The 22060-nt window shown below is 40.1% G+C and overlaps 1 protein-coding gene across 4 annotated transcripts; it reads left to right on the top strand.

Moving 5' to 3' along the window:
- Window positions 1-20779, top strand: LOC110174522 (kinesin-like protein KIF23). 4 transcript variants are annotated; one of them, XM_055154640.1, is made up of 23 exons: window positions 1-107; window positions 4533-4599; window positions 5416-5544; window positions 5616-5721; window positions 6108-6244; window positions 6337-6449; window positions 6621-6791; window positions 8070-8111; window positions 8451-8563; window positions 8935-9056; window positions 9173-9275; window positions 10353-10432; window positions 10504-10623; window positions 12074-12230; window positions 12658-12822; window positions 12944-13110; window positions 13186-13347; window positions 14209-14403; window positions 17933-18163; window positions 19093-19181; window positions 19265-19322; window positions 19398-19432; window positions 20261-20779. In XM_055154640.1, the coding sequence occupies exons 1-23, from the start codon at window positions 94-96 to the stop codon at window positions 20274-20276; spliced, it is 2592 nt and encodes an 863-aa protein (XP_055010615.1). In that variant the 5' UTR covers window positions 1-93; the 3' UTR covers window positions 20277-20779. The 4 variants fall into 4 exon arrangements, with proteins under 4 accessions (XP_055010615.1, XP_020796284.1, XP_055010618.1 ...); XM_020940625.2 differs by lacking the exon at window positions 8070-8111; XM_055154643.1 differs by lacking the exon at window positions 17933-18163.
- The last annotated feature ends 1281 nt before the right edge of the window (window positions 20780-22060 follow it).

Here is a 22060-nt window from a genome sequence, read left to right as displayed (position 1 = left end):
CTCCAACGTTTCACTGAGCGAGTTTTTCAAATCAAACTGAGAAGCGCCGCTTTTGAGACGCGAGTAACAGAAACACGTTGAAACAGCATCACCATGCAGAGACCGGGGTGAGTATCAGCTGTTTTACTGTCTCATCTAGTGGCAGCGACAGAGACTTGGTCAGAAGTGCTTGCTAGTACATGATCTCCGGCTCTTTCTCTAGCCGCGACTTTACTTTGCGCGCTTGTTTTGTCAGATGCTAACATGCTAACGGTAGCCTCGGCTGCCGTTGGAAACAGAACTGCTCTATGTGATTCTGCCCCTAAACAGAAAACCATGTGTACTCTTCTTTTACCACACAAAACTTCACTGTCTGAATACAGTCATGTGATCTCCGCACACACAAACACAACACTGACACAGAGCATACCGTATCTCTGCATATCATGCTTACACACTGTTGGGGAGTAACAGATTACATGTACCGGGATTACGTAATTAGAGTACAAATTATGAGTAACTGTATTCAGTTACAGTTACTGTTTCAGTGAGTGGTAATTGGATTACAGTTACTTTGTTGAAATAAATGGATTACAGGGTGCTATTTTCCGGTTTTCACATTTTGGGCTAAACCAGGACTAAACCAGGACTAAAAGCAGGACTAAAGCAGGTCTAAACAATATGACACTAACAGTAGGACATAATTTAAGGTAGCAGTGATCTCATAAAAAAATCATTTCTCTATCAATAATATTTTTTATATGCTTAAGTAAAGACTGGACTTTTTATTTTCTTTTAGCAGACAAAACACAACATCTCATGTTAAGATTTCCTGATCTTTGCTTCTCTACAGCAAACAGTCGCTTATTCATGGAGACTTGGGCTCAACAGAAAATTTGAAGAACAAACAAGAATTTTCAGGATGTGGTCGATACATTCATGTAGTTTTAAAAAGCATGGCAATATCAATTAATCCAAAGTATTACGTTACTCACTTTAAGTAATTTAATGGATTATGTTACAAACTACATTTTGGGGTATTTAATCTGTAATCTGTAGGGGAATACATTTTAAAAGTCACCTTCCCAACACTGTGCTTACATGTTCATTTTAAATCTGATACATAACTATATTTATTTCTTTACTTATTTACAGCACACTTGTTCATATATATCTTATGCTCATTTATATATTCATACATATTCATATTTTTACAGCACACCTTGTATACTTGTATATTATATTCTAGTAAAGTTTTTTTTATGTAAACTGTATTTTACCATACATCTGCTTATATATCCCCCATGTTTATTATACCTAATTCCCACCTGTTCATATTGCCATGTTTATTTGTACATATATTTACTATAATCTACACCAGACCTGGACATTGTCCAGCTCCAGTCTCACATAAGGCCTTTGGTCGACTCTGACTGACCCGTTTAAGATAATTTGGAATTACAAAATAAACATTTTACCATTTTGCCTCATGCATGGATTAAAGCGGCATTGCTTTTATTTTAGAGATGTTTTTTAGGACATTTTTTGTAAGGCAGCCTCACTTTTTCATTTCTTAGTCATAACATAAATATTAATCAGTCTGACCAGCACGTTTTTATGAAGAAATACATTTAATATTATGCAGAATTGAGCTAAGCATTTTGGCCCAGCCCTCCACAATATTTTCTGTTTCTCATGTGGACCCATGGGAAAAAATAATTGCCCACTCCTGATCTTACACTGTAATATACAGTATATACTCCACATTCTGTATGTATAGCACTTGCTGCTCCTTGCACTTCTGATTAGATGCTAAAACACATTTCGTTACCTTGTACTTGTATTACATGTGTAATAACACTAAAGTTGAATCTGGATCTGAGCACGAGCAAAAGCGTGGAACTCTCTTCTGCAGGGGTGTCAAACTCATTTTGGTCCGGGGGCCGTATCCAAATATTTGTGCAGAGAAACACAAATCTATAACAGAAATCTTTTTTAATTGATGAACTCTTTCTTATTATAATATTATAATATTATTATGAACAATCTGAAACTTTAAGAAAAATTCAATTTCAACACAATGTTTTAACATGAACTTGTATGTAAATAGGAATAAGTCAGTTTTTCTTGGAAAATCCTGCACTCGGCTCAATTTTTCTCATTTTGGACTTTTTTCTGATGAGGGTGTCACAGTCAACAGTCAAAACGATCGTCCTTTAAGAGCGTTTGGAAAGAGAGAAGTCCTCATTTGTGCTGCTCTGGTGGGAGGGGCCACATACAGAGACGCTGGAGACGCTGCTGTGCTAAGCACCGCAGAAAATTACCAATATTTTAATAGAAAATATAATTAAAATATTTTAGTAGAAAATCACCCAAGGGCCACATTAAAGGTCTTGGGGGGCCGGATCTGGCCCCCGGGCCTTATGTTTGACACCTGTGCTCTTCTGTATACAGTCTGTGGTAACCATAGACCGTGGTGGTAACCATGGTGACAACTAGAGCCCGACTGATATGGATTTTGTTGCGGCCGATATGAAACCGATATAATGGGAGTTGGTGCTGCCGATAACCGATATAATCGCCGATATATTTAGTGATGTCAAAATTCACTGTAAATCTTGAATTGTTTAAAAAACTTAGGTTTGGCTCTAGTGGATTCTAAATTGGGTTTATTTAGGCAACATTTATTGTTGTTCTGCCTCTTTATATCGTATTTACAGACAGTAGATTGGCCTAATGGTATTTTTGCATCACAGTCTAGCTACTAGTGATGGGTATTCCAGTTTTTTTTTTTTTTTTTTTTTGGAGAACCGGCTCTTTTGGCTCGGCTCACTAAAGCAGCTGGCTCTTTCAGCTCCCAAGCGACTCTTGAAATTGTTTTGTTGCAAGCAAGACTAAACCAGAACTGAACCAGGACTGAAAAAGGACTAAACCAGGACTAAAACAGATTTAAACCATGTGTAAAACAGGTCTAAACCAGAACTGAACCAGGACTGAATGTCAGGACTCGGTCTCTCCCTCACTCGAGCCCAAGATTAGTCCTGGTTTATCCATTTTATGCTGAACTGCAGCCAAATATGCACTTTTTTTTTTTATCCTGTGCACACGCAGATTTCTGAAAGTTTCGTTTTCAGCCGCTGCTGCTGTCAAACTACGGCTCTACAAGTGGCTTGAAGAGAAAAAGTGAGAAAAAGAGAAAACACGGCTCCCAATAAGAAACATGCTCCCATTGTTCTCTTCAAAGAGCCGGATCTAAGAGCCGCTTCGATCGCGACCTACCCATAACTCCTAGCTAGTAAATAAACTACTGCTATTAGCCTTTAACCGTAAAAACGTGCGCGCCACAGTAATTAATTATATGCATAAATGTGGATCATTCACACGTCTATTCACAGCTCATTTACATATCAGTGCTGGTCCAGTAACAAATATACGGCCAATGTAGTCACTTTACAATAGACCAATAGAAAACAGCCTGTTTATGTGCAGGAGCTACAGCAGCTAATCGCTAATAACAAATAGCCAAAACTAGCTTCAAAGTCGATGTATTTCCAACACTCACCGCTCACACAGGCTCCTCCTCACATCACAAGTCTGCAGTAATAAAAGTCCTTTTAATCCAGACTCAAACCGATTGTCGTAAAAAGAATATAATCTCAGTGTTGTGCACATGGATCTATGTCTGCGGCTGTAAACAAACACATGTGACTCTGTGGTGTGTTCAGGGACAGTACGGACACACACAGACAAATTACACCGCAGATAAATACTGATGCGGAGCCACATACTAGGACATTTATTTGTCTGTAAATTGGATTAAATGAACATAATGTAGAGAGTCTAAACTTTATAACGAGGTATAACATGCCCACGTGAAATATCGGCCGATAGCCGATATGTCTCCAGGTGCCAATATCGGCCAGCCGATATATCGGTCGGGCTCTAGTGACAACACTGAGGCTTCAGTGTATTTACGGGGACAGGTCATTGATCCGTCATGGACTGGGCCATTTGGACATTTTAGACTAAAACGATAATCCACTAAATCCATCAGAAATGTGGTGAAACGTGTCTGACTACTTTGAAAAGTCTATCAGATTGGACAAATTGGGGCTAGGAATCAGAGTCCCTCACAATTCCATGCACGGCACAATATCACAATTTTGCAATACATGTGATACTGAATATTCCACATAATATTTTGGGAAATATCTCCTTTATTTTTATTGTCATTTCTTTTAAATATACAAACTCAACAGTATTTCTTTGTTGGAGCATTAGCTGAACAAACTTGACATGAAATACAGACATTTTAGTGATCAAATTAAAACTTTTTAAATGGGCTCTTTTTGCAGCATTTTGACACTTTTTCTTTTCTTTTTTTTTTTTTTAAATAAAGAATATTCTGAAATTTTAAATATTACATATTTTCAAAACAACATTCACAATATGTTGATACATTTCCCAAATACCCACTCCTCTGAATGGAGACTGGACACACTCTTTGTAACTATCTTTCTTTCAAATTCATTTGGTGTCACTTGTTTCTGCAGCAAAGGGAAGGCTCCCCGACGGCCCGCCCCAAAGAGGAGTCCAAATGTGGAGAAGGATCCTGTGGGAGTGAGTACAGTACATTTCTACATGACCAGTCAAAAGTTTGGACGCATTCTTTTTCAATGTATTATTTCTTAAAAGAATGAGAGAACTTTGCACATCAATTACTAGAGATGGGTGCCTTGGAGGAGAGGGAGCAGCCCAAGAACATAGAGAAAAATCCCGCACACCGTTTTACTTGCAAATTGTGAGATTTATTAGGACAAACCGTGCAACGATTCGGCACTAGGCCTTCGTCAATTTGCAAGTAAGATGGTGTGTGGGATTTTTCTCAGTGTATTATTTTCTGAAATGTCCTACTTTGTAGATATAGGCATTATGTAGTTAAGAAAAAAGTGATGTAACTCAACTAAACAAACTAAACAGCTTTGTTGACACTGCAAACATTTAGCCTTCTTTTAATGAGCTTTCTGATGAAGTCTCCTGAAATGATTTTAAATTGTCAGGGAGAGTCAAGAAATGCCAAAAGTGCAAACCAGAGATCAGAGCAAAGGGTAAAGGCTATTTAAAAAAAAAAATCTTGTATCTAAAACAAGTTTGGAGTTATTTTGAGTGTATTGTTTGTTTACTGTATTCCATATGTGTCATTCATAGTTTTGATTCAGTGAGACTCTGCAGTCTAAATAATCATGGGAATAAAGAAACATAAATGAGAGTGTGTCCAAATATTTCCTTGATAATGTATGTATTGCAGCTGTAACTTCAGACCTTTTGTAAATCAGAAGGCCAAGGCTTTATGGGTTTATAGTCGACACCTACAAGCGTATTTTGGGGCGGATCAGATGCTCTTTCACCCTTTGCTAAAGTTTTTCATCTGTAAAGGTATACTGCCGAATCCGTCCTCTGGGAATGGATGATCAGGAATGCTGTGTTGAAATGATCAGTAACACCACCATTCAGCTGCATGCTCCGGATGGACTAAAGGCCAACCGTAATGGAGAATACAAAGAGGTAAAGAGTCACAAATAAACATAGTCCAGGTGACCTGCGCCATATATCATTCTGTCTTTTCTTCTTATTAGATGCAGTACTCCTTCAAAAAAGTATTTGGTGTTAATACCAGTCAAGTGGAATTGTTTGAGGATGTAGCCAAGCCTCTGGTTGAGGACCTTATCCACAGCAAAAATGGTGAGTACTTATTTTAAATATCAAAACTCAAATTTACCACTTTGTACCATTTGTTTTATTTCAGACAGTCCCTTTTTACACCGTATTTTTCAAGTATATCCAATACTTTTATCATATTCAATATTATACAGGTATATATCTCAGAATATTAGAATACTGTGAAAAAGGTAAAATTGGGAAGTCATGGTGTCACACCTTAATCAGCTAATTAACAGAAAACGCCTACAAAGGTTTCCTGAGCCTTTTAAATGGTCTCTCAGTCTGGGTCAGTGGGCTACACAGAAGAAGCTGGTTATTCAGAGTGCTGTATTACTTTGTAGTTTTCAAATGACAAGGTTATTAATTAATTGCAATATAACAAAACTCTCTCCCCATACGTCTTGCAGGTCTGCTGTTCACATACGGTGTGACTGGAAGTGGAAAAACCTTCACCATGACTGGTTCACCTGGAGAAGGAGGACTCCTCCCTCGGTCCTTGGACATGCTTTTTAACAGCATCGGCCCCTTTCAGGCCAAAAGATTTGTATGATTCTTATACAATACAGACCAGTTTTTAAGATTATTAATACATTACAATGCAAACATTAAAGCCAGTTGTAAATCATAACTTCTTAGGTTTTCAAGCCAGATGATAAAAATGGGATGGACATCCAGGACACTGTGGATGCTCTCTTGGAAAGGCAAAAGCGAGATAGCCAACAGCCAGCTGTGCCCAAGACTCCTTCGAGGTACACACTATTTAGGCCAATTTTACTTAGAATTGTATCAATGATTCTGTCCACAGTGCACATTTGAAACATTTTAAGAGAGCAATAAAAGACCAATCTTAATTCCAAGTATAGTGGATAAAAGTAGCTATGAACAGATCCTTTCTTATCCCTGTCTTTTTGTGTTTGTAGGCAGAAGGCAGACCCTGAGTTTGCGGACATGATCAGTGCAGAGGAGGCCTGTAAATCAGACAGTGTAGATGAAGACTGCTGTTACAGTGTCTTTGTGTCATACATCGAAATCTATAACAACTACATCTATGACCTTCTCGAGGAGGCTCCGTTTGACCCAATCAAACCAAAGTAAGATTCTACCATGTCTTTTCACTAATGGCCACTGAATGATGTCTTTTCACATGTATAACTGGATCACAGTAGTGATGGGCAATACGCTTCTCTTAATATAAAAGTGCACTACATAACTTATGATGGAGGGTGTGCTTTCTTTCTCTGTATGAAGTAGATGTTCTACAGTATGCTGTTCAAATTTTCCATTTCTATGGAAACAAGCAATTGATGGCACAGGCCTGGAAATAGGTCATATCTGTGAGGAGACAACCTTCCTCACAATAAGACTGCATAGTTCTATTTTTCAGTTAAACACCTGGGAATAAATAGATAAAAAAATGTTTAATGCCACACTGCAGAACATTCTATGCAACAAGGGAAACAAGTAGGTGACAGAAAATGTACATTGTGCACGTTGTACCACTTAGGTTGTATGTAAACTAGGGATGGGCATTCAATGAAATTTTCTTAATCGATTGTCGGAAGAATTAACGATCGATTATCGATTAATCATTAAAGTTTTTATATTAAAATGATCATTATTATTACTATCTGCACTACTAATCTGCATAAATAAATTAAACTTTACGACATATAAACATAACCACTCTAGAGCCACATCAGTCCTTTTGAGATTATAATGTGTTTAATTCAGTTTTGTTCAACTCTCACAGAAACAAAACTTAAAACCACATCGCTAATTTGCATAAACTAAGCGAAGATAAAACTACAGCTCTTGTGTCGCTGATGCGGTCAATTTCTGTCGGATTAAAAGACATGACTCAGGTGAATACAGGTTAGTGTGACCAGATTTGTGTTTGTCAAAACCAGGACACCGTACAGGGGGAGGGAGGTGGGGACTCATCATCAACATTGCGCGACGCTCACCTGGTAAAGCTTTTTCCCACTGGACACCGAAACGTATGTGCTGCTTTATACACTGTGCACATGGACTCACACTTGTCTCGAACGCAACGGAAAGCGTGGAATTTCTTGAACAAATCATCGTTAAATATGCATTTGTGCTTCGGTACATTACAGACTGACTGAATGTTTGTGTCTCGCTCCTTCTGATGCAGAGACACATGTACAGACTCCTGTTTGGTCACACTACACACAGCAACCTACGTTCGGTTTGTCGATTAAAATTAACGTAATCGATGAAATTCTTAATGATCAATAATCGATTAATCATGCCCATCCCTAATGTAAACCACACCATATTTCCCATCACTACTTTTTGGCCTTCGAATTCTCTTTAAAAGATTCATTCTTACACCTTGTTTTTGTCAGGTGGCTTGATGGTGGCACTCCTGTGCGAAACAAAGAGTTCATGTATGTGGTGCACCACACTGTCTGTAGCCTTAACATGGCTGTAGCTACTCCCATAGTCCATCCACCCCATGAATCTAAACCCGCACGTAGCTTCACTTACTGGCATAACTTGCTTTGGTGGCTGTCTCTGCGGTCTATTATAAGTGATACTTTCTCCAGTGTGTTCTTCATGTGTGGTTTGTATGTGATGGCTTAATCTGAACTAGGCCCTGTGCATGTGTGTTGATGCAGATTCCTCCCTGTGTGTGTGTGTGTGTGTGTGTGTGTGTTGTGTGTGTGTGGTGTGTGTGGTGTGTGTGTGGTGTGTATAATAGTGATGTATTGTTGAACTTGTTTTAGACCTCCACAGTCAAAGCTCCTGCGTGAGGACCAGAACCATAACATGTACGTGGCTGGGTGCACTGAGGTGGAAGTAAAGTCCACTGAAGAGGCTTTCGAAGTCTTTTGGAAAGGTATTGTTCTCAACAATCTTTTTTAATATATTACCTGTTAATCATAAACCACTCTTATCAGGGTCTGTAATTCTTGCTCTTAGTATAGCGGTTTATGTCTTCTTTAAAATAGTAAGGTTTGTAAAATGTAAGGACAAAAAATATATAAATGGAAACCCTAACTTAAAACAAAGAGGTAAAACTGTGCAGCCCTAATCTTGTATACTTGTTCTGGTGTTGATGTCTTCAGTATTTGTCCATTCCCATTAAATATACATATTGAAAGTGTCATCTTCAGTAAAATATTGATACTTCATAAAAAATAACTTTCTTTTAATTCAAGATACAGAAGTGATAGAATATTAATATTTTATTAACATTACTGATTTCAGGTCAGAAAAAAAGGAGAATCGCCAACACTCAGCTGAACCGTGAGTCGAGTCGCTCCCACAGCGTGTTCACACTGAAGCTGGCTCAGGCGCCTCTGGACGCAGACGGAGACCACATCCTGCAGGTGTCACTATTTTCCTGTGCTCCTTGTGGAGCTTCTTTAGGCCTGTTTTATGTGTCTTGGCTGTGTTAGGGCTCTGGGACTCTGGGATGTTGACACTGATGCCTCCTCGTTCACAGGACAGAAACCAAGTGAGCGTGAGTCAGCTGTGTCTGGTGGACCTGGCAGGCAGTGAACGCACCAACAGGACCAGAGCTGAGGGCAGCCGCCTCAGGGAAGCTGGTATGGGTCGCTCTCCAACTAAAATTGGTGGTTCTATGGCATTTTTTTTTTTGTAAAGTTGGCAAAAGATTCCTTCTTAATTTAAGGGATTTAGGACGACTTTTTCCCCATTCAAACTAAATATTCAAACTGGAAAGTATAAATGGTTTAATCCCAGTGAGGTATGGGCTTTGAGATAAAGAGACGCAGACAGATTAAATATGACCTGTTACTTGCATAAGAGGATGTATTGGAACATAACTATTGCATAGTATTGATTAGGGATGGGCATTCGATGAAATTTTCTTAATCGATCGTCGGAAGAATTAACGATCGATTATCGATTAATCATTAACGTTTTTATATTAAAATGATCATCATTATTATTACTATCTGCACTACTAATCTGCATAAATAAATTCAACTTTACGACACATAAATCGTAACCACTCTGGAGCCACATCTGTTTGACATTATAATGTGTTTAATTCAGTTTTGTTCAACTCTCACAGAAACGAAACTTAAAACCACATCACTAATTTGCATAAACTAAGCGAAGATAAAACTCCAGCTCTTGTGTCGCTGATGCGGTCAACTTCTGTCAGATTAAAAGACATGACTCAGGTGAATACAGGTTAGTGTGACCAGATTTGCGTTTGTCAAAACCAGGACACAGTACGGGGGGAGGGGGACGGGGCCTTGTCATCGACATTGAGCGACTCTCACCTGGCAAAACTTTTTCCCACTGGACACAGACACATATGTGCTGCTTTATACACTGTGCACATGGACTCCCACTTGTCCCGAACGCAACGGAAAGCATGGAATTTCTTGTGCAAGTCATCGTTAAATATGCATTTGCACTTCGGTACGTTGCAGACTGATCAAGTGTTTGTGTCTCGCTCCTTCTGAGTGCGGAGAGCTACATGTACACACCTGTTTGGTCACATTACACACAGCAACCTACATTCGGTTTGTCGATTAAAATGAACGTAATCGATGAAATTCTTAATGATCAATTATCGATTAATCGACTAATCATGCCCATCCCTAGTATTGAAACAGACTCATTGCATGTGTAAATGTCTACCTCTCCAGGTAACATTAACCAGACTCTGATGACACTCCGAACGTGTATGGAGGTGCTGAGGGAAAACCAGCTGTGTGGGACTAATAAGGTTTGATATAAGGGTATTTCTCTTTTGTCAAATCCATACTATGTGACGCTTAAAGGATGTTTGTATTTCAGATGGTACCTTATAGAGATGCCAAAATAACCCATATCTTTAAAAACTACTTCGACGGTGAGGGCAAAGTCAGAATGGTTGTATGCGTCAACCCAAAAGCAGATGACTATGAGGAGACCATGGTAAGGCACCTCCAGAATCTACAAAATTGACTTTTCAGAGCTTTTAATCATGTTAGAATTGTTTCCCCTCACCATTTACACTCCCAAAGTTGAGTAATATTTAATCACTTATTTTCAACACTCCATGTTGCTGATCAACCCTACTTATTTACTCCAATTTTATTTTCTTAATCTGTGATACACTCCCCCACATAACTGTCTGGGGGGGAATTAAATCAGTGCTTTCTGAGCCTCAGACTACAAAGTAAACCAGACGAATGAACAAGGGTTAAACTAGACACAATTTGCACAACATGAGAGTGAATAAATTGTGTCTTAATTCACAATTTTGTCTGTAATTGTAGCACTGTTTTTTGGAACTAGTTTCTCAAGAACTCAAACTCCCCAGCACTTAAAGGTCCTATATTACACAAAATTGATTGTTGTGATCCTTAAGCCATATTATAATGTTGTTACCTCATCAAAAACATAGTGTTTTGATTTTGTAACCCTTTATTATTCTCAAAATGCTCTGTTCCACCTTTGTGATGTCACGAAGTGGTAGTTTTCAAATTAACAGCTCCTTTTACCGGTACCTTTTAGTTCAGTTAAGATGGTCAATTCCGGGGCTGAAATCATCCAAATGATTCTAGTGAAGGTGTATAGAGTTTAAAAACATGTGGTAATACAGGAAGTGTTCACCCATCTCAAGGTGGAACAAAATGTTTTCTGTTTGTACTCGCTTAAGTCGGCTGGGTTTGTGTTAAACGTGTGAATGAAACAAAACACAGGTATAATTTTGATGACAAAACATAACATAGACCAAGCAATAATGACGTATGGGCCCTTTGAGACACCAGATCTCATCCCTATTAATCAAACTCACATCTGTGGCTGGGAAGAGGGCCTTTAGCAATTTCCTGTCTGTCCTCAATAACTCTCAGCACCCCCTGCACATCACCATCACTGGACAGGAGAGGACCTCTGGGGACAGGATGTTGTCCTTGTTCTGCTCCCAAACACACTTTGGAAGTTATTTGTGCCATATGGCTACACAACACTTATAAATACTATAAATTTTATTATTATTATTATTACCTGAAAAATGTATTTCTTTCAGGATAATAAACTATTATCTATCTAATAAAATAAGTGTGAAAGCAAAACACAACCCTCATAACTTTTTTTTTATATGAAGACAATAGAGTAGGAGATTTATTTACCCTGTTGACATGTTTTGGCTGTTAGCTGCAGGCCATCTACAGAACTGTCACTGCTGTTGGTGGTGACAGGTCGATATCAGCCGTTATTTCCTGTAGACATGGTCAACCTGATGGACTTCCTGATGGATCGCTCCTTATCACATGGTTAAAAACTCACTGTCCATTTAGCATGTTCTGTATAAAACACTCACAGACTCACTCACAATTATGTAAAGTCATGTATAAATGTAAAACTTTGTGTGGTGCAGTTGGTGATGCGCTTTGCTGAGATGACCCAGGAGGTGGAGGTGGCACGGCCCGTCGACCGGCCCATCTGTGTTCTGGCCGCTGGGCGCCGACACAGAAACCAGGCCTACAAAGAGGAGCTGAGCAGGAGGCTGGAGGAGAGAGCAGCGGCCACTGCTGGTAATGCTACAAGTCACACACGTTTGCAGCACATCTTGAGCAGTCTCTATAGTCTCTATTCACACTTGCATCACAAACCAGGAAGACGTTTGGAAAGATGCGATTACAACTTCTGGCGGCCTTTGTTCACGGTAGTACGTCTTACAAAATCTAGTTAAAATTTGAAAATGTCCCAGTTTTCTTCATCTCCATGTCATTGTAGCATTCCGTTATGTTCGGCTCATTAACAGTTCCAACCATCCCTCAGTTTTCATCATTTCCCCACTGACACAACTCCGAGTGCACTGGGTACATGTGATTAGAAGAGATGAGGCGCCAAATTCAGACTGTGACTAAAATTGGTCTAATATTTCTAAGCTGACTGATAGTGGTAGTGACTGTTGTGCACAGCCGTATGTGTTTCTCAGAAGTGTGTGTGCTCCTGTAGTGGACGACCCACTCCTGCTCACTCAGCTGATTGAGAGCCTGCCCCCACTGCCCCCCTGCACGCTAGTCGACCCTGCTGATGATCAGCTGCTGCCTAACCTCATCCAGGTCCTCGAGAAGAGGCTCCACATCCGCCAGATGCTGACTGAGCAGTTCAACAAGACCGGTACAGCCTCCCCTCTGGCTTTCACGCTTTTCTTTATTGAAAAAAATAACTGTCACGTCCTGCCACATTTGGATGCTTACTTCATCCTGTCCTGTTTCTCATTGTTCCCTCTGTCCTGCAGCTAATATCATTCGATCCACGCTGGACCAGTTTGGCTCACAGGTCAATGTCAAAGAAGCCCTGATCCACAGCCAGCAGAGTAGACTGGGTGAAAAGGAGAAACTAATCCTCAACCAGAAGACTGAAATTGAGCGCTTAGAAAAGAAGTCAAAGACCCTTGAGTATAAGGTAACATTTAGCATTAGCACTGACATGTAGAGAACACATAGACTGGGCACTGAAGTATAAATGTCTCTTATTTAGATTGACATCCTGCAGAAGACCACAGACATGTACGAGCAGGACAAGCGCTCCCTGGAGCAGGAGCTGGAGACCCGGGAGCAGTGCCTGCAGAGGGAGCTGACAGAGCGCAAGCGCATGCAGGGCATGGTGGCCGACACCAAGCTCAAGTGGGAGAAGGAGTGTGTAAGGAATGATTTCATACTCTTCCATTTGTTAGGCTTTAGACACTAAAATGTCACCATGTGCCCAAACTTGTCAGTTTTGGACTATAACAGCTAGGGATGAGACTTGTGCCACAAGTTTTCCTGAGACAAAATTGCTATGAGATGTGCAGATGTGCTCAGTATGAACTTGTGAGATTTCTTTCCCCCCATGTTTTTATGTTTGAATTGGATAACAAAATGAAGTAAAGGTGAATTTAATATTTTTGAGAAGTTGTAGTTCCGAAAAGCACTGCAGCCAATAATGGCAACAATATAAAGTAAAAAAAAAAAAAAATGGTGAGGCCAAAATTGGGTTGCACAATTTATTTATTATAAAGAATATAAAATCTCGTCTTGTCTTGGGCTTGTAGATCCAGTCACGTGTCTCGTTTTGTAGAAACTGTATCTCCTCCCACCCCTAATAACAGCCTGTGCAAATGCTTTCAGGAGGTTTCCTTTAGAGGGTCACACATCCCATTTAAAATAAATGGTAGGGCCCTGTGTCTCCAGAGTGTGGTTAGGGCTGTCATGTCATACTGAAGATAGTTTATTATAGCTATTCAGCCATTCAGAGGAGTGCATCAACTACTCACTAGGGCCAAGCTGAATTCTTGATGTCTTGTCAAATATAAAAAATGTTAGCTGACATAATGATGTGATAAATATTATTACTTTTTTTCACATGTATCTTGTAAGCATTAAATTACCTCATGAGCTCAATTAGAAGATGGAAGACGCCTCCTGATGAGCACTACCAAGCAGGGCCTCATGTCTGTCATAGTGTTCATGTGTGCACGTGGTGTACACTTGTTATAGTCCTGATCCTCTGGTGTGTGTGCAGGTGAGGAGGGTGAACGCTAAGCAGCTGGAGATGCAGAACAAGCTGTGGGTGAAGGATGAGAAGCTAAAGCAGCTCAAAGCCATCGTGACCGAGAGCAACAGCAGTGGAGGAGTGCAAGAGCGCCCCCAGAGGCCATCCAGAGAAAAGGACCGCACTGCCGGACAGAAGAGGTCTGCCTCCCCCTCGCCAATGCCTGTGAGTACCCACACTGCCAGCTAATCAGACTCGGAACTGTGATATGGGCTAATGCGAAACTACTAAGAAAGTTGACGGGGCCCAAAAGGTTAAACCACATGACGTAAAACCATAAACCACATCATCAGTGCGGATACAAAGGAATTTTGGGAGACAATGTTTGAGTTTTTTTTATTTTTTTTAATTAAATCTTTATGCAGGTTTTTCTCTGATTGGGAGATTCCTGATTATTCAACATGTGTCCGAATGTCCATCCAAGCCCCTAACTCGGCCCTTGATGAAAAAAAGTTTGGAGACCCCTATCTAAATGCAGATGAAGCAGAGGGTCGATCGAGGGCCGTAGACTGATGCTCAGTACAGTGAATTATTATAATTATTGTAACACATTAGAATGAGCCATCAGTCTTTATTCATGCTGTGATCTGTAAAACCACACACTAAATATTACATACTAGCCTTATCAAGGTAGATTTTCAAAAAACTTCCAGTAAAAAGTAAATTTTTAATTGATGCAAGGTAATTTGCCCAATTCACCTGGATGCCTGAGGGCCAAGAAAAATTAGTCTGAAGGCCGCATTTGGCACAGGGGCCATAGTTTGGACATGCTTGCCCTAACTCCTCACTCACTACATAGCCCAGTGTTATTTAGGGGACCAAATTGGACCGGCACACAAGTACTTTTATTATTCTTTTATTCATTTCTTTCTTTAAGGGTGTAGTATAGAGTATGTGTAAAAGTAACTAGAAAAGTTATTTATTTAGGCCTTACTGTACTGAATTTAAGGACAGTATACTACAATGGCTTAAATAAACAGTGGGTTTTGGTGCGAACAAATGAAAATTTTAGGCACACCAGTGTACCCATCTCAAATCTTTAGTCTGGAATCCTGCTTAAGAAGGGAATAGTGTGGACATTGGGATACAGCCATTGTAAATTTGCATGTCTTTGAACCACCATTTTGGATTTCATCTTGTTGATAACCCCCACGTCTTTCGGGCCCAAATGCATGTGAGCGGCACTAATGAGGGCTGTGCCTTGTGTCTGTAATCATGTGTCTGTAATCATGTGTGTGTTCTTTTGCTCTAACCTTCACTGAACTCGGGCACCATTACTTTTCAGGAGCACAGCCAGACCCCCTGTCCCCCACCTCACCGCTCTCACTCCCGAGCAGTGCAGGTCTCCCCCCTCCCTCCCCCTCCTCCAGCCCCCCGTTCTCCTCGCAGCGCTCCGTGGCCTCCTGCATCTCTCAGTGGGAGCAGAGGTGTCCAGTGGAGGCGCAGAGCAGGCAGGGCACTCCCCAGCACAGAACGCCCGTGTGCAACAGTGTGGGGCGCAGGAGAGGCCAGCGCTGGGCTCCGGGCTCCCAGGCCCCGGCCACGCCCCTGGGGATAGAGGCAGGCACCAGGGTCAGTGTCAGAGTGCTACTGTAGGCTTCTGTTAGACCGTGTTTAAAGAGCATGTGACAGGTTTTCATGTTTTTCTAATTCTCACTTGGTTTGGTGGATAGTTCCTGTGGTAAACATTTATCACAGTTTTACATCAGTTAATTGTAGTTGAAGTATAAAAGTACAGGAAACACTGGAGAGTTCTAATTACAATATCCCTGCATTTGGTTGGAATTTCAAACACATTTTTCTGACAATTGAAACCTTCTTTTAACAAAATAAAGGTTTTGTCTAAATTGTGAAATAGTTATGGGTAGAGTAATACAAATAAATGACACATTTTGGCCCTTATTATCATTAAAGGTCCAATATTCTGTAAAATTGACTCTTGTGAGCTTCAAGCCATGCGACAATGTTGTTCCCTCCTCAAAAAGGTACCTGGTGTTGTTTTGTTTTATGTTTGGAGATGTAGAGGGAGATCAGGATTACTCAAAGCTCAAATTGCTCTATTTCACCTTGTGATGTCATGCTGTGGTAGTTTTCAAGTGAACAGCTCCTTTTGTGTTTAGTTCAGTAGAAATTTGCAACCAGGGCTGAAATCATTCAAATAATCTTAGTGAAGGTGTGTGGAGTTTAAAAGCACATTGAATCACTTCTTGCATTACCACATGACATCACAAGGTGGAGCTGATTGTTCTGTTTGAGAAATGAAATGTGTAGGATTTGTGTGTTTAAAATGTGTGAATGAAACAAACTACAACTCCAGGTCTGTTTTGTAATGAGGAAACAACATTTCAGCATAGATCAGGAAATAGTGTTTTTTCTATAATATAAAAAGTAACAGAATTACCTCCTGTGTATGATGAATCTGCTGCCTGTGTGTACATTTTTAAACTTGACAAAAGGGATTTCAAAGGGATTTCTATACATTTTTTGATTCTTAAATATAATTATAACTGCCTTAGTGAAATGAGTAGTCTAACCTGTCATATGCACTTTAAGCTGTAGTTTGTAGCTTTGCACATTGAGAATTCTGCCTCTGCTTGTTGTAGCTTGTTGTAGTATTTCTCCTTAAAAAAAAAAAAAAAAACCTTCTGCAGTCCTTGTACTGCTGTAAAAATGACATTTGAGTTCTCATAAACTTGAACAACTGCTTGTTTATTAGATTCATACAAGCCATTCACTAGCGTTTCTGTATAAGCGTGTATGATGCATCTGGATTCAGATCAGAGCAGGAGAAAAAAACAGCCGCTGTCACATCACAACTTATGTCAATGTCTAATTTTCCTCTTATTATTATTGCTAAATACTACTGTTGCATACATAGACTAGTGAACCAGCTCTACACATTTCAGACCATTTCTTGCCTGCACACCTTGCTGATTTTATTTATTTATTAATTTTTTGCATGCTTTGCTTTCTCCTAATTTGTTGTACTAGTCATAAGCACAAGTGTATCGCTGGAGAGTTAAAGTATATCAAGAACTCCACTTAAATTGGACAATAGAATGTTATTTTCAACATTAAATCATAGCACTTTTATATTATCGCCTTTTTTTTTTTTTTTTTTTACATTTTGAGACCCATGGATAACCAGTTCATTTCATGGATTTATACAAAATGTGAACAAAATCTCAAGCATTCTGTTAAAGGAGTCAAAAGTATCAAAAACTAATACATACTAAAGATGGTATCAAAACTAGATGCTCAAGTGGTTGTCAATACTAAAAAAAGTCAATCACAGGTCAGAAAAGAACCTGAATGTCTTTAAAATGATCTTTAGCTGTATCAGAATAAGTATAAGAGCACATAGACTAGTAAGTATCAGTATCAGTATCGAGTCTATTTCTTAGTGTCGAAATGATTAGTAAATGTAGGCTGCCTGAAAAGTACATTTTCTTTCAAAATTTACTTAAGTAAATGTAACTGAGTACTAGCCACATTCTATCGTCTAAAGTTTTTTTTTTTTGCCAAATTGGTATTGAGTGTATTCCTTAGTACTGAAATGATTGAAATTGAAATGAAACACTTTTCTGTTAAGTTCAAATCTCCAGCAGTACACTTCCAGACTAACCTTAATCTTCACCTTTTAATCTTCAACACGTGGTGAATAATTGTGGGTGTTTCTGTGCACTTGAATCAGCCGATCCCCGTGCACCCCACACACCGGCGCTCTCACTCGTGCGGGGCCGAGAAGTGGGTGGATCACAAGCCCAGCACAAACCTGGAGCTCGACACTGTCATGCAGCCCATCGTCCACAACGCCATCACAGTGTCCAGCCCCAACGAGAAGGCTCTGGCCAAGTGCCGCAAGTACATGCTCAGGCACCAAGAGCTGGCCTCGGACGGGGAGATCGAGACCAAACTCATCAAGGTACAGCGCTCTCACTCAACCCACTCACCCACACACTCTGACCCGCGGAGGAGGCGACTCAGGGACGGGACCAAGGCTGCACAGGCTTCTGTCCAAACTTATTGGTTAAACTTTGACAGTGTTTGTTAATGTGTTTCTTTTGTCGCCATGTCTCCAACTGCTGAACATTCCACCACAGAGATGCATGAGGGTGCTACTCCAAAGTATCAATATAGGTGAAACTGGAATCCAAAAAGCTTTAAGTAATGGAACTCTAGTGGACGTTTTTAACATCCATAGTCAAAAAACATGACCTAACTGTTCACAGATATGAGATAAAAACACATCAGATTTAGCTTTTGCTGATCTTGTAATGCTGACTTCTTAATGACAAAAACAATCCTAAAGAACCTAGTTGTTATAATTGGATAATAAAATGTCTCTGATCTGAATGGTCACAATCTAAACCCCAGCACCTGCACCAGTCCTGAGTCAGTGCTAGTGCAGCCTCTGCAGCTCTGGGAGGGAATTCTGGAGGTTTTGAGCTTCACATGAGGCCCGGTCTGCTCATAATGCCCTGCATATAGAGGACACATCCAAGTTTGTCTCATTGTCAGTATAAGGCTCTGGTGACACAAGTTCAGTTGTGATTGTAGTGTAAAAAAACTAACAAAACTGTAACTACACCAGTTACATACCGTTCTTTTTAAGGCTGGAAAAACTGAACTGAATGGAAAAAAATCACTCACATTTAATCATTTTAATGAGCACTTTGGTTTGTCAGTATACAATAATAAAAAAGAGATGCAGCATGACAGAAGTATAGAGCTAATTCGATCCTAATTAGACCAGTTAACACTGGTGGTAACAGCTTTTCATGTTTACTCTCATATCACCTTTTTTCACACCATGTAGAAATAAATAGCCTGGTCTTGTTTTGTTGTGTTCAGGGTGACGTGTTCAAAACCAGAGGAGGAGGACAGGCTGTGCAGTTCACAGACATTGAGACTCTCACACAGGAGGACCCCGCGGGCCCCAGGTAACCTGCACTGTACTCACACTAAAGCATGACTTTGACTTCTGTTTAAGTTCTAGCTTATAACTCATGCTTTGGTTTTCCAGCCGAAAGAGGCGATCGGGGTCAGCAGAGTCCCTTCAGATGGATGACAGAGAAAACAGAGTAAGCATGAGGGCAAAATGGAAATTGGTGTCACATTTAGAGCCTATAATAACGATCTGCTCTTTGTTCCTTTAGCCCCCTGGGACGAGTTCATTCCCTGTGCATCAGAAGTAAGTTTAATGTCAAATACCAAGTGTTGAAATATCACCACCAATAATGGCAAAACCTTTTGTTAAAACAATGCAGGCATTTTTAGAGCTGTCACTGTTAACACAGGAACTCATGCGATTCATCCAGAACAATCCACACATAAAATATGAACTAACAATAAATAAATCACAGATCTCTTCTCACCAAACACCCCCTGTAAATTAAACTGCAATGACCTTCACTGAGATCCTGAAGTTAAATGATCAGAATAAAGTAGCCTTGTTTCCATAAGGCCAGTATGAACCAAACTCTGCCAACCTTGGTCTCCTTGGTTCCTGTGGTGTATACAGTATATTCAGTGTGGAGCACGTGTACACAAAGATGCAGCCAAACGAGAGCGTGTGAAGTTCTCCATAATCCTCCTCCTCAGTCCAGGTCCCGCGCACTAAAAGCGTAAAGTCATTTACCATAACAAGAACATGTGCTCCACAGTGATGTCTCTACTTCTATGGAGAAAACAAAAGTGAAACTTAAACACATGTCTGCTGGTTCATTTGCACATTTGTTTGGAGTTCTATTTGCACATGGATCAGAGACTGACCTGTGGGACGCCCAAAGTAAAATTAAGAGAATGTGACAACATCGTTCAGATTTAGATTTTTACACACTCCAAATTGGGCTGCTGCTTAATGCTTAATAAATCTAATGTGGTTTTAGAGTTGGAAAAAACAAACGGTGATCTGTAATATATTTGATTTAAACATGTTTCCTTTATGTCTGCAGATGCAGATGAAATGTAAAACCTACCTTTTCATATGGAGACTGAACAGTTTTGTGCTTTGTTTAAGGCGGAGGAAGCAGTGAGCTGCTGCTTGACCACACAGATGGATCTTCTGGGCCTCTTCCTGCTGCAGTCCACAGGAGACGCTCCAGAGCAGATGTGTGGTGTGAACTATGCATTACCCTGAAGGCATTACAGTGCAATTTTAACTTATTGATTTCTAAGATTTTGGCCAAGTAGCCCTGAATCCTTTTAGTGTATTCTGTTCAATCCTGTTTTCTTTTTGTGTTCCTAATCTTTAGTGGTGGCTCTATTTTACTGTAGCTTTTAAATCCATTCTGCATCCACCCAAAGAGTGCACCTCTTGCCTCATGTCAAGAGATGCTTTTTGTGAAAATGGCTTTTGTGTTGGCTTAATGGACTCTTTGAATGAGGAAAAAAAGAATGGCTTCATGCTGGATGTACTTTTTACATGTGTATATATTCAACATCTGTGTAGATGTAGCACCTGCTCTTTTTGATTTAGACATTTGTTTGGATTTAATCTTTTCATGTTTGTGTGAATACATTTAATCTTTTCATGTTTGTGGGCCGTGTGTGAGTCTTATGTGTACATAATTTCGATTGAGATGCATTTTTCAGCTTTTACTACGGCATGACTTAAAAGCTAGAAGCATTCAGGAGGTGTTCAGACCGAAGTGAAGCAGGGAGTAGACAGAGTAGTTGGGGAACCACATTATTATAGAACCAGGATAGAGTTTTGTGGAGGATGGAATAGCGGTTCTTAAATGTCTTGGCTGGCTTAATCATCAATATAAAGTAGAGTAAAGTTGCCACACCAAATCTCTACCAAACCGGTTTATAGCTACAAAAAGCCTGTAGAGAGCACTAACATATATTACAAAACAAATAAAGAGGGTATTATGCAAAATCAACTTCTGGGGCTTTCTATCCTGTTATAATGTTCCCTCAACAATGCCTGAAGATGTTTTAGATGTTGTCCATGTATGTTTGAATAATTTAGCAATCTCTCCCGGGCTCTATTCAAGCCTACAGATATAGAACAGTAGATCTCGCATGGACTACTGCTGTTTATTGGAACGAATGTGTCAACAAGCCGCCATCTTGGTACAGAGTCATGCTGCTTAAAATGAATGAACATCACTCAGGGACAAGGCCCCCTGCCCCCAGTCAAAAATTATTATTATTATTAAGGACAACCGAATATAACATTTAAAAAATACAATGATCAGCATTTAACAATTACAATAATCAGCATAAAACAACAAAAGCCCCCATCCCCCCCGACCACACACACTAACACAAATCTGGAGTAATATGGTAGTGTAAGTATTTATTGATATAGCGCTTTTCAGACATTTTCTGTCCCCAAAAACGCTGGTGATGGTAAACTATTATTGTAGCCACAGCTGCCCTGGGGCACACTGACAGAGGCGCGGCTGCCATGCCAATCAGCGCCATCGGTCCCTCTGACCACCACCATCACTCACACACACACCACTTTCATACTAGGCAATGTGGGTGAAGTGTCTTGCCTAAGGACACAATGATTGAATTAATAGTCAAGGTCAGTTAAATACAATCAACTGATCTGGAGACCTGGAGCATGTTTTGGGTTGATAGGGGAAACCGGAGCACCCAGAGGAAACTCATCCAGACACGGGGAGAAACATGCAAACTCCAAACAGAAAGGCCCAGGCGACCCGGGGATCGAACCCAGAACCTTCTTGCTGTGAAGCATGAGCGCTAGCCACTCCACCACAAAGATAAGATAACACACCGCCAGCCTACACTGACACACTGCAGCCAATTCACAACTGAAATTCCTTTTCCTTATTCCCCCCCC

Source organism: Boleophthalmus pectinirostris, unplaced genomic scaffold (assembly GCF_026225935.1).
Source record: "Boleophthalmus pectinirostris isolate CB_2022bp ecotype Guang Dong unplaced genomic scaffold, ASM2622593v1 HiC_scaffold_19, whole genome shotgun sequence".
Lineage (NCBI taxonomy): Eukaryota > Metazoa > Chordata > Actinopteri > Gobiiformes > Gobiidae > Boleophthalmus > Boleophthalmus pectinirostris.
Note: the sequence above shows the minus strand (reverse complement) of the source record. Positions and strands in the feature narration are given on the sequence as shown.

Excerpts from the sequence above, each read along its gene's own strand:
- LOC110174522 (XM_055154640.1), top strand. Across the intron at positions 6,450-6,620 it reads GTGCCCAAGACTCCTTCGAG|GCAGAAGGCAGACCCTGAGT; the intron begins GTACACACTATT and ends TTGTGTTTGTAG. Across the intron at positions 18,164-19,092 it reads TCGAGACCAAACTCATCAAG|GGTGACGTGTTCAAAACCAG; the intron begins GTACAGCGCTCT and ends TGTTGTGTTCAG.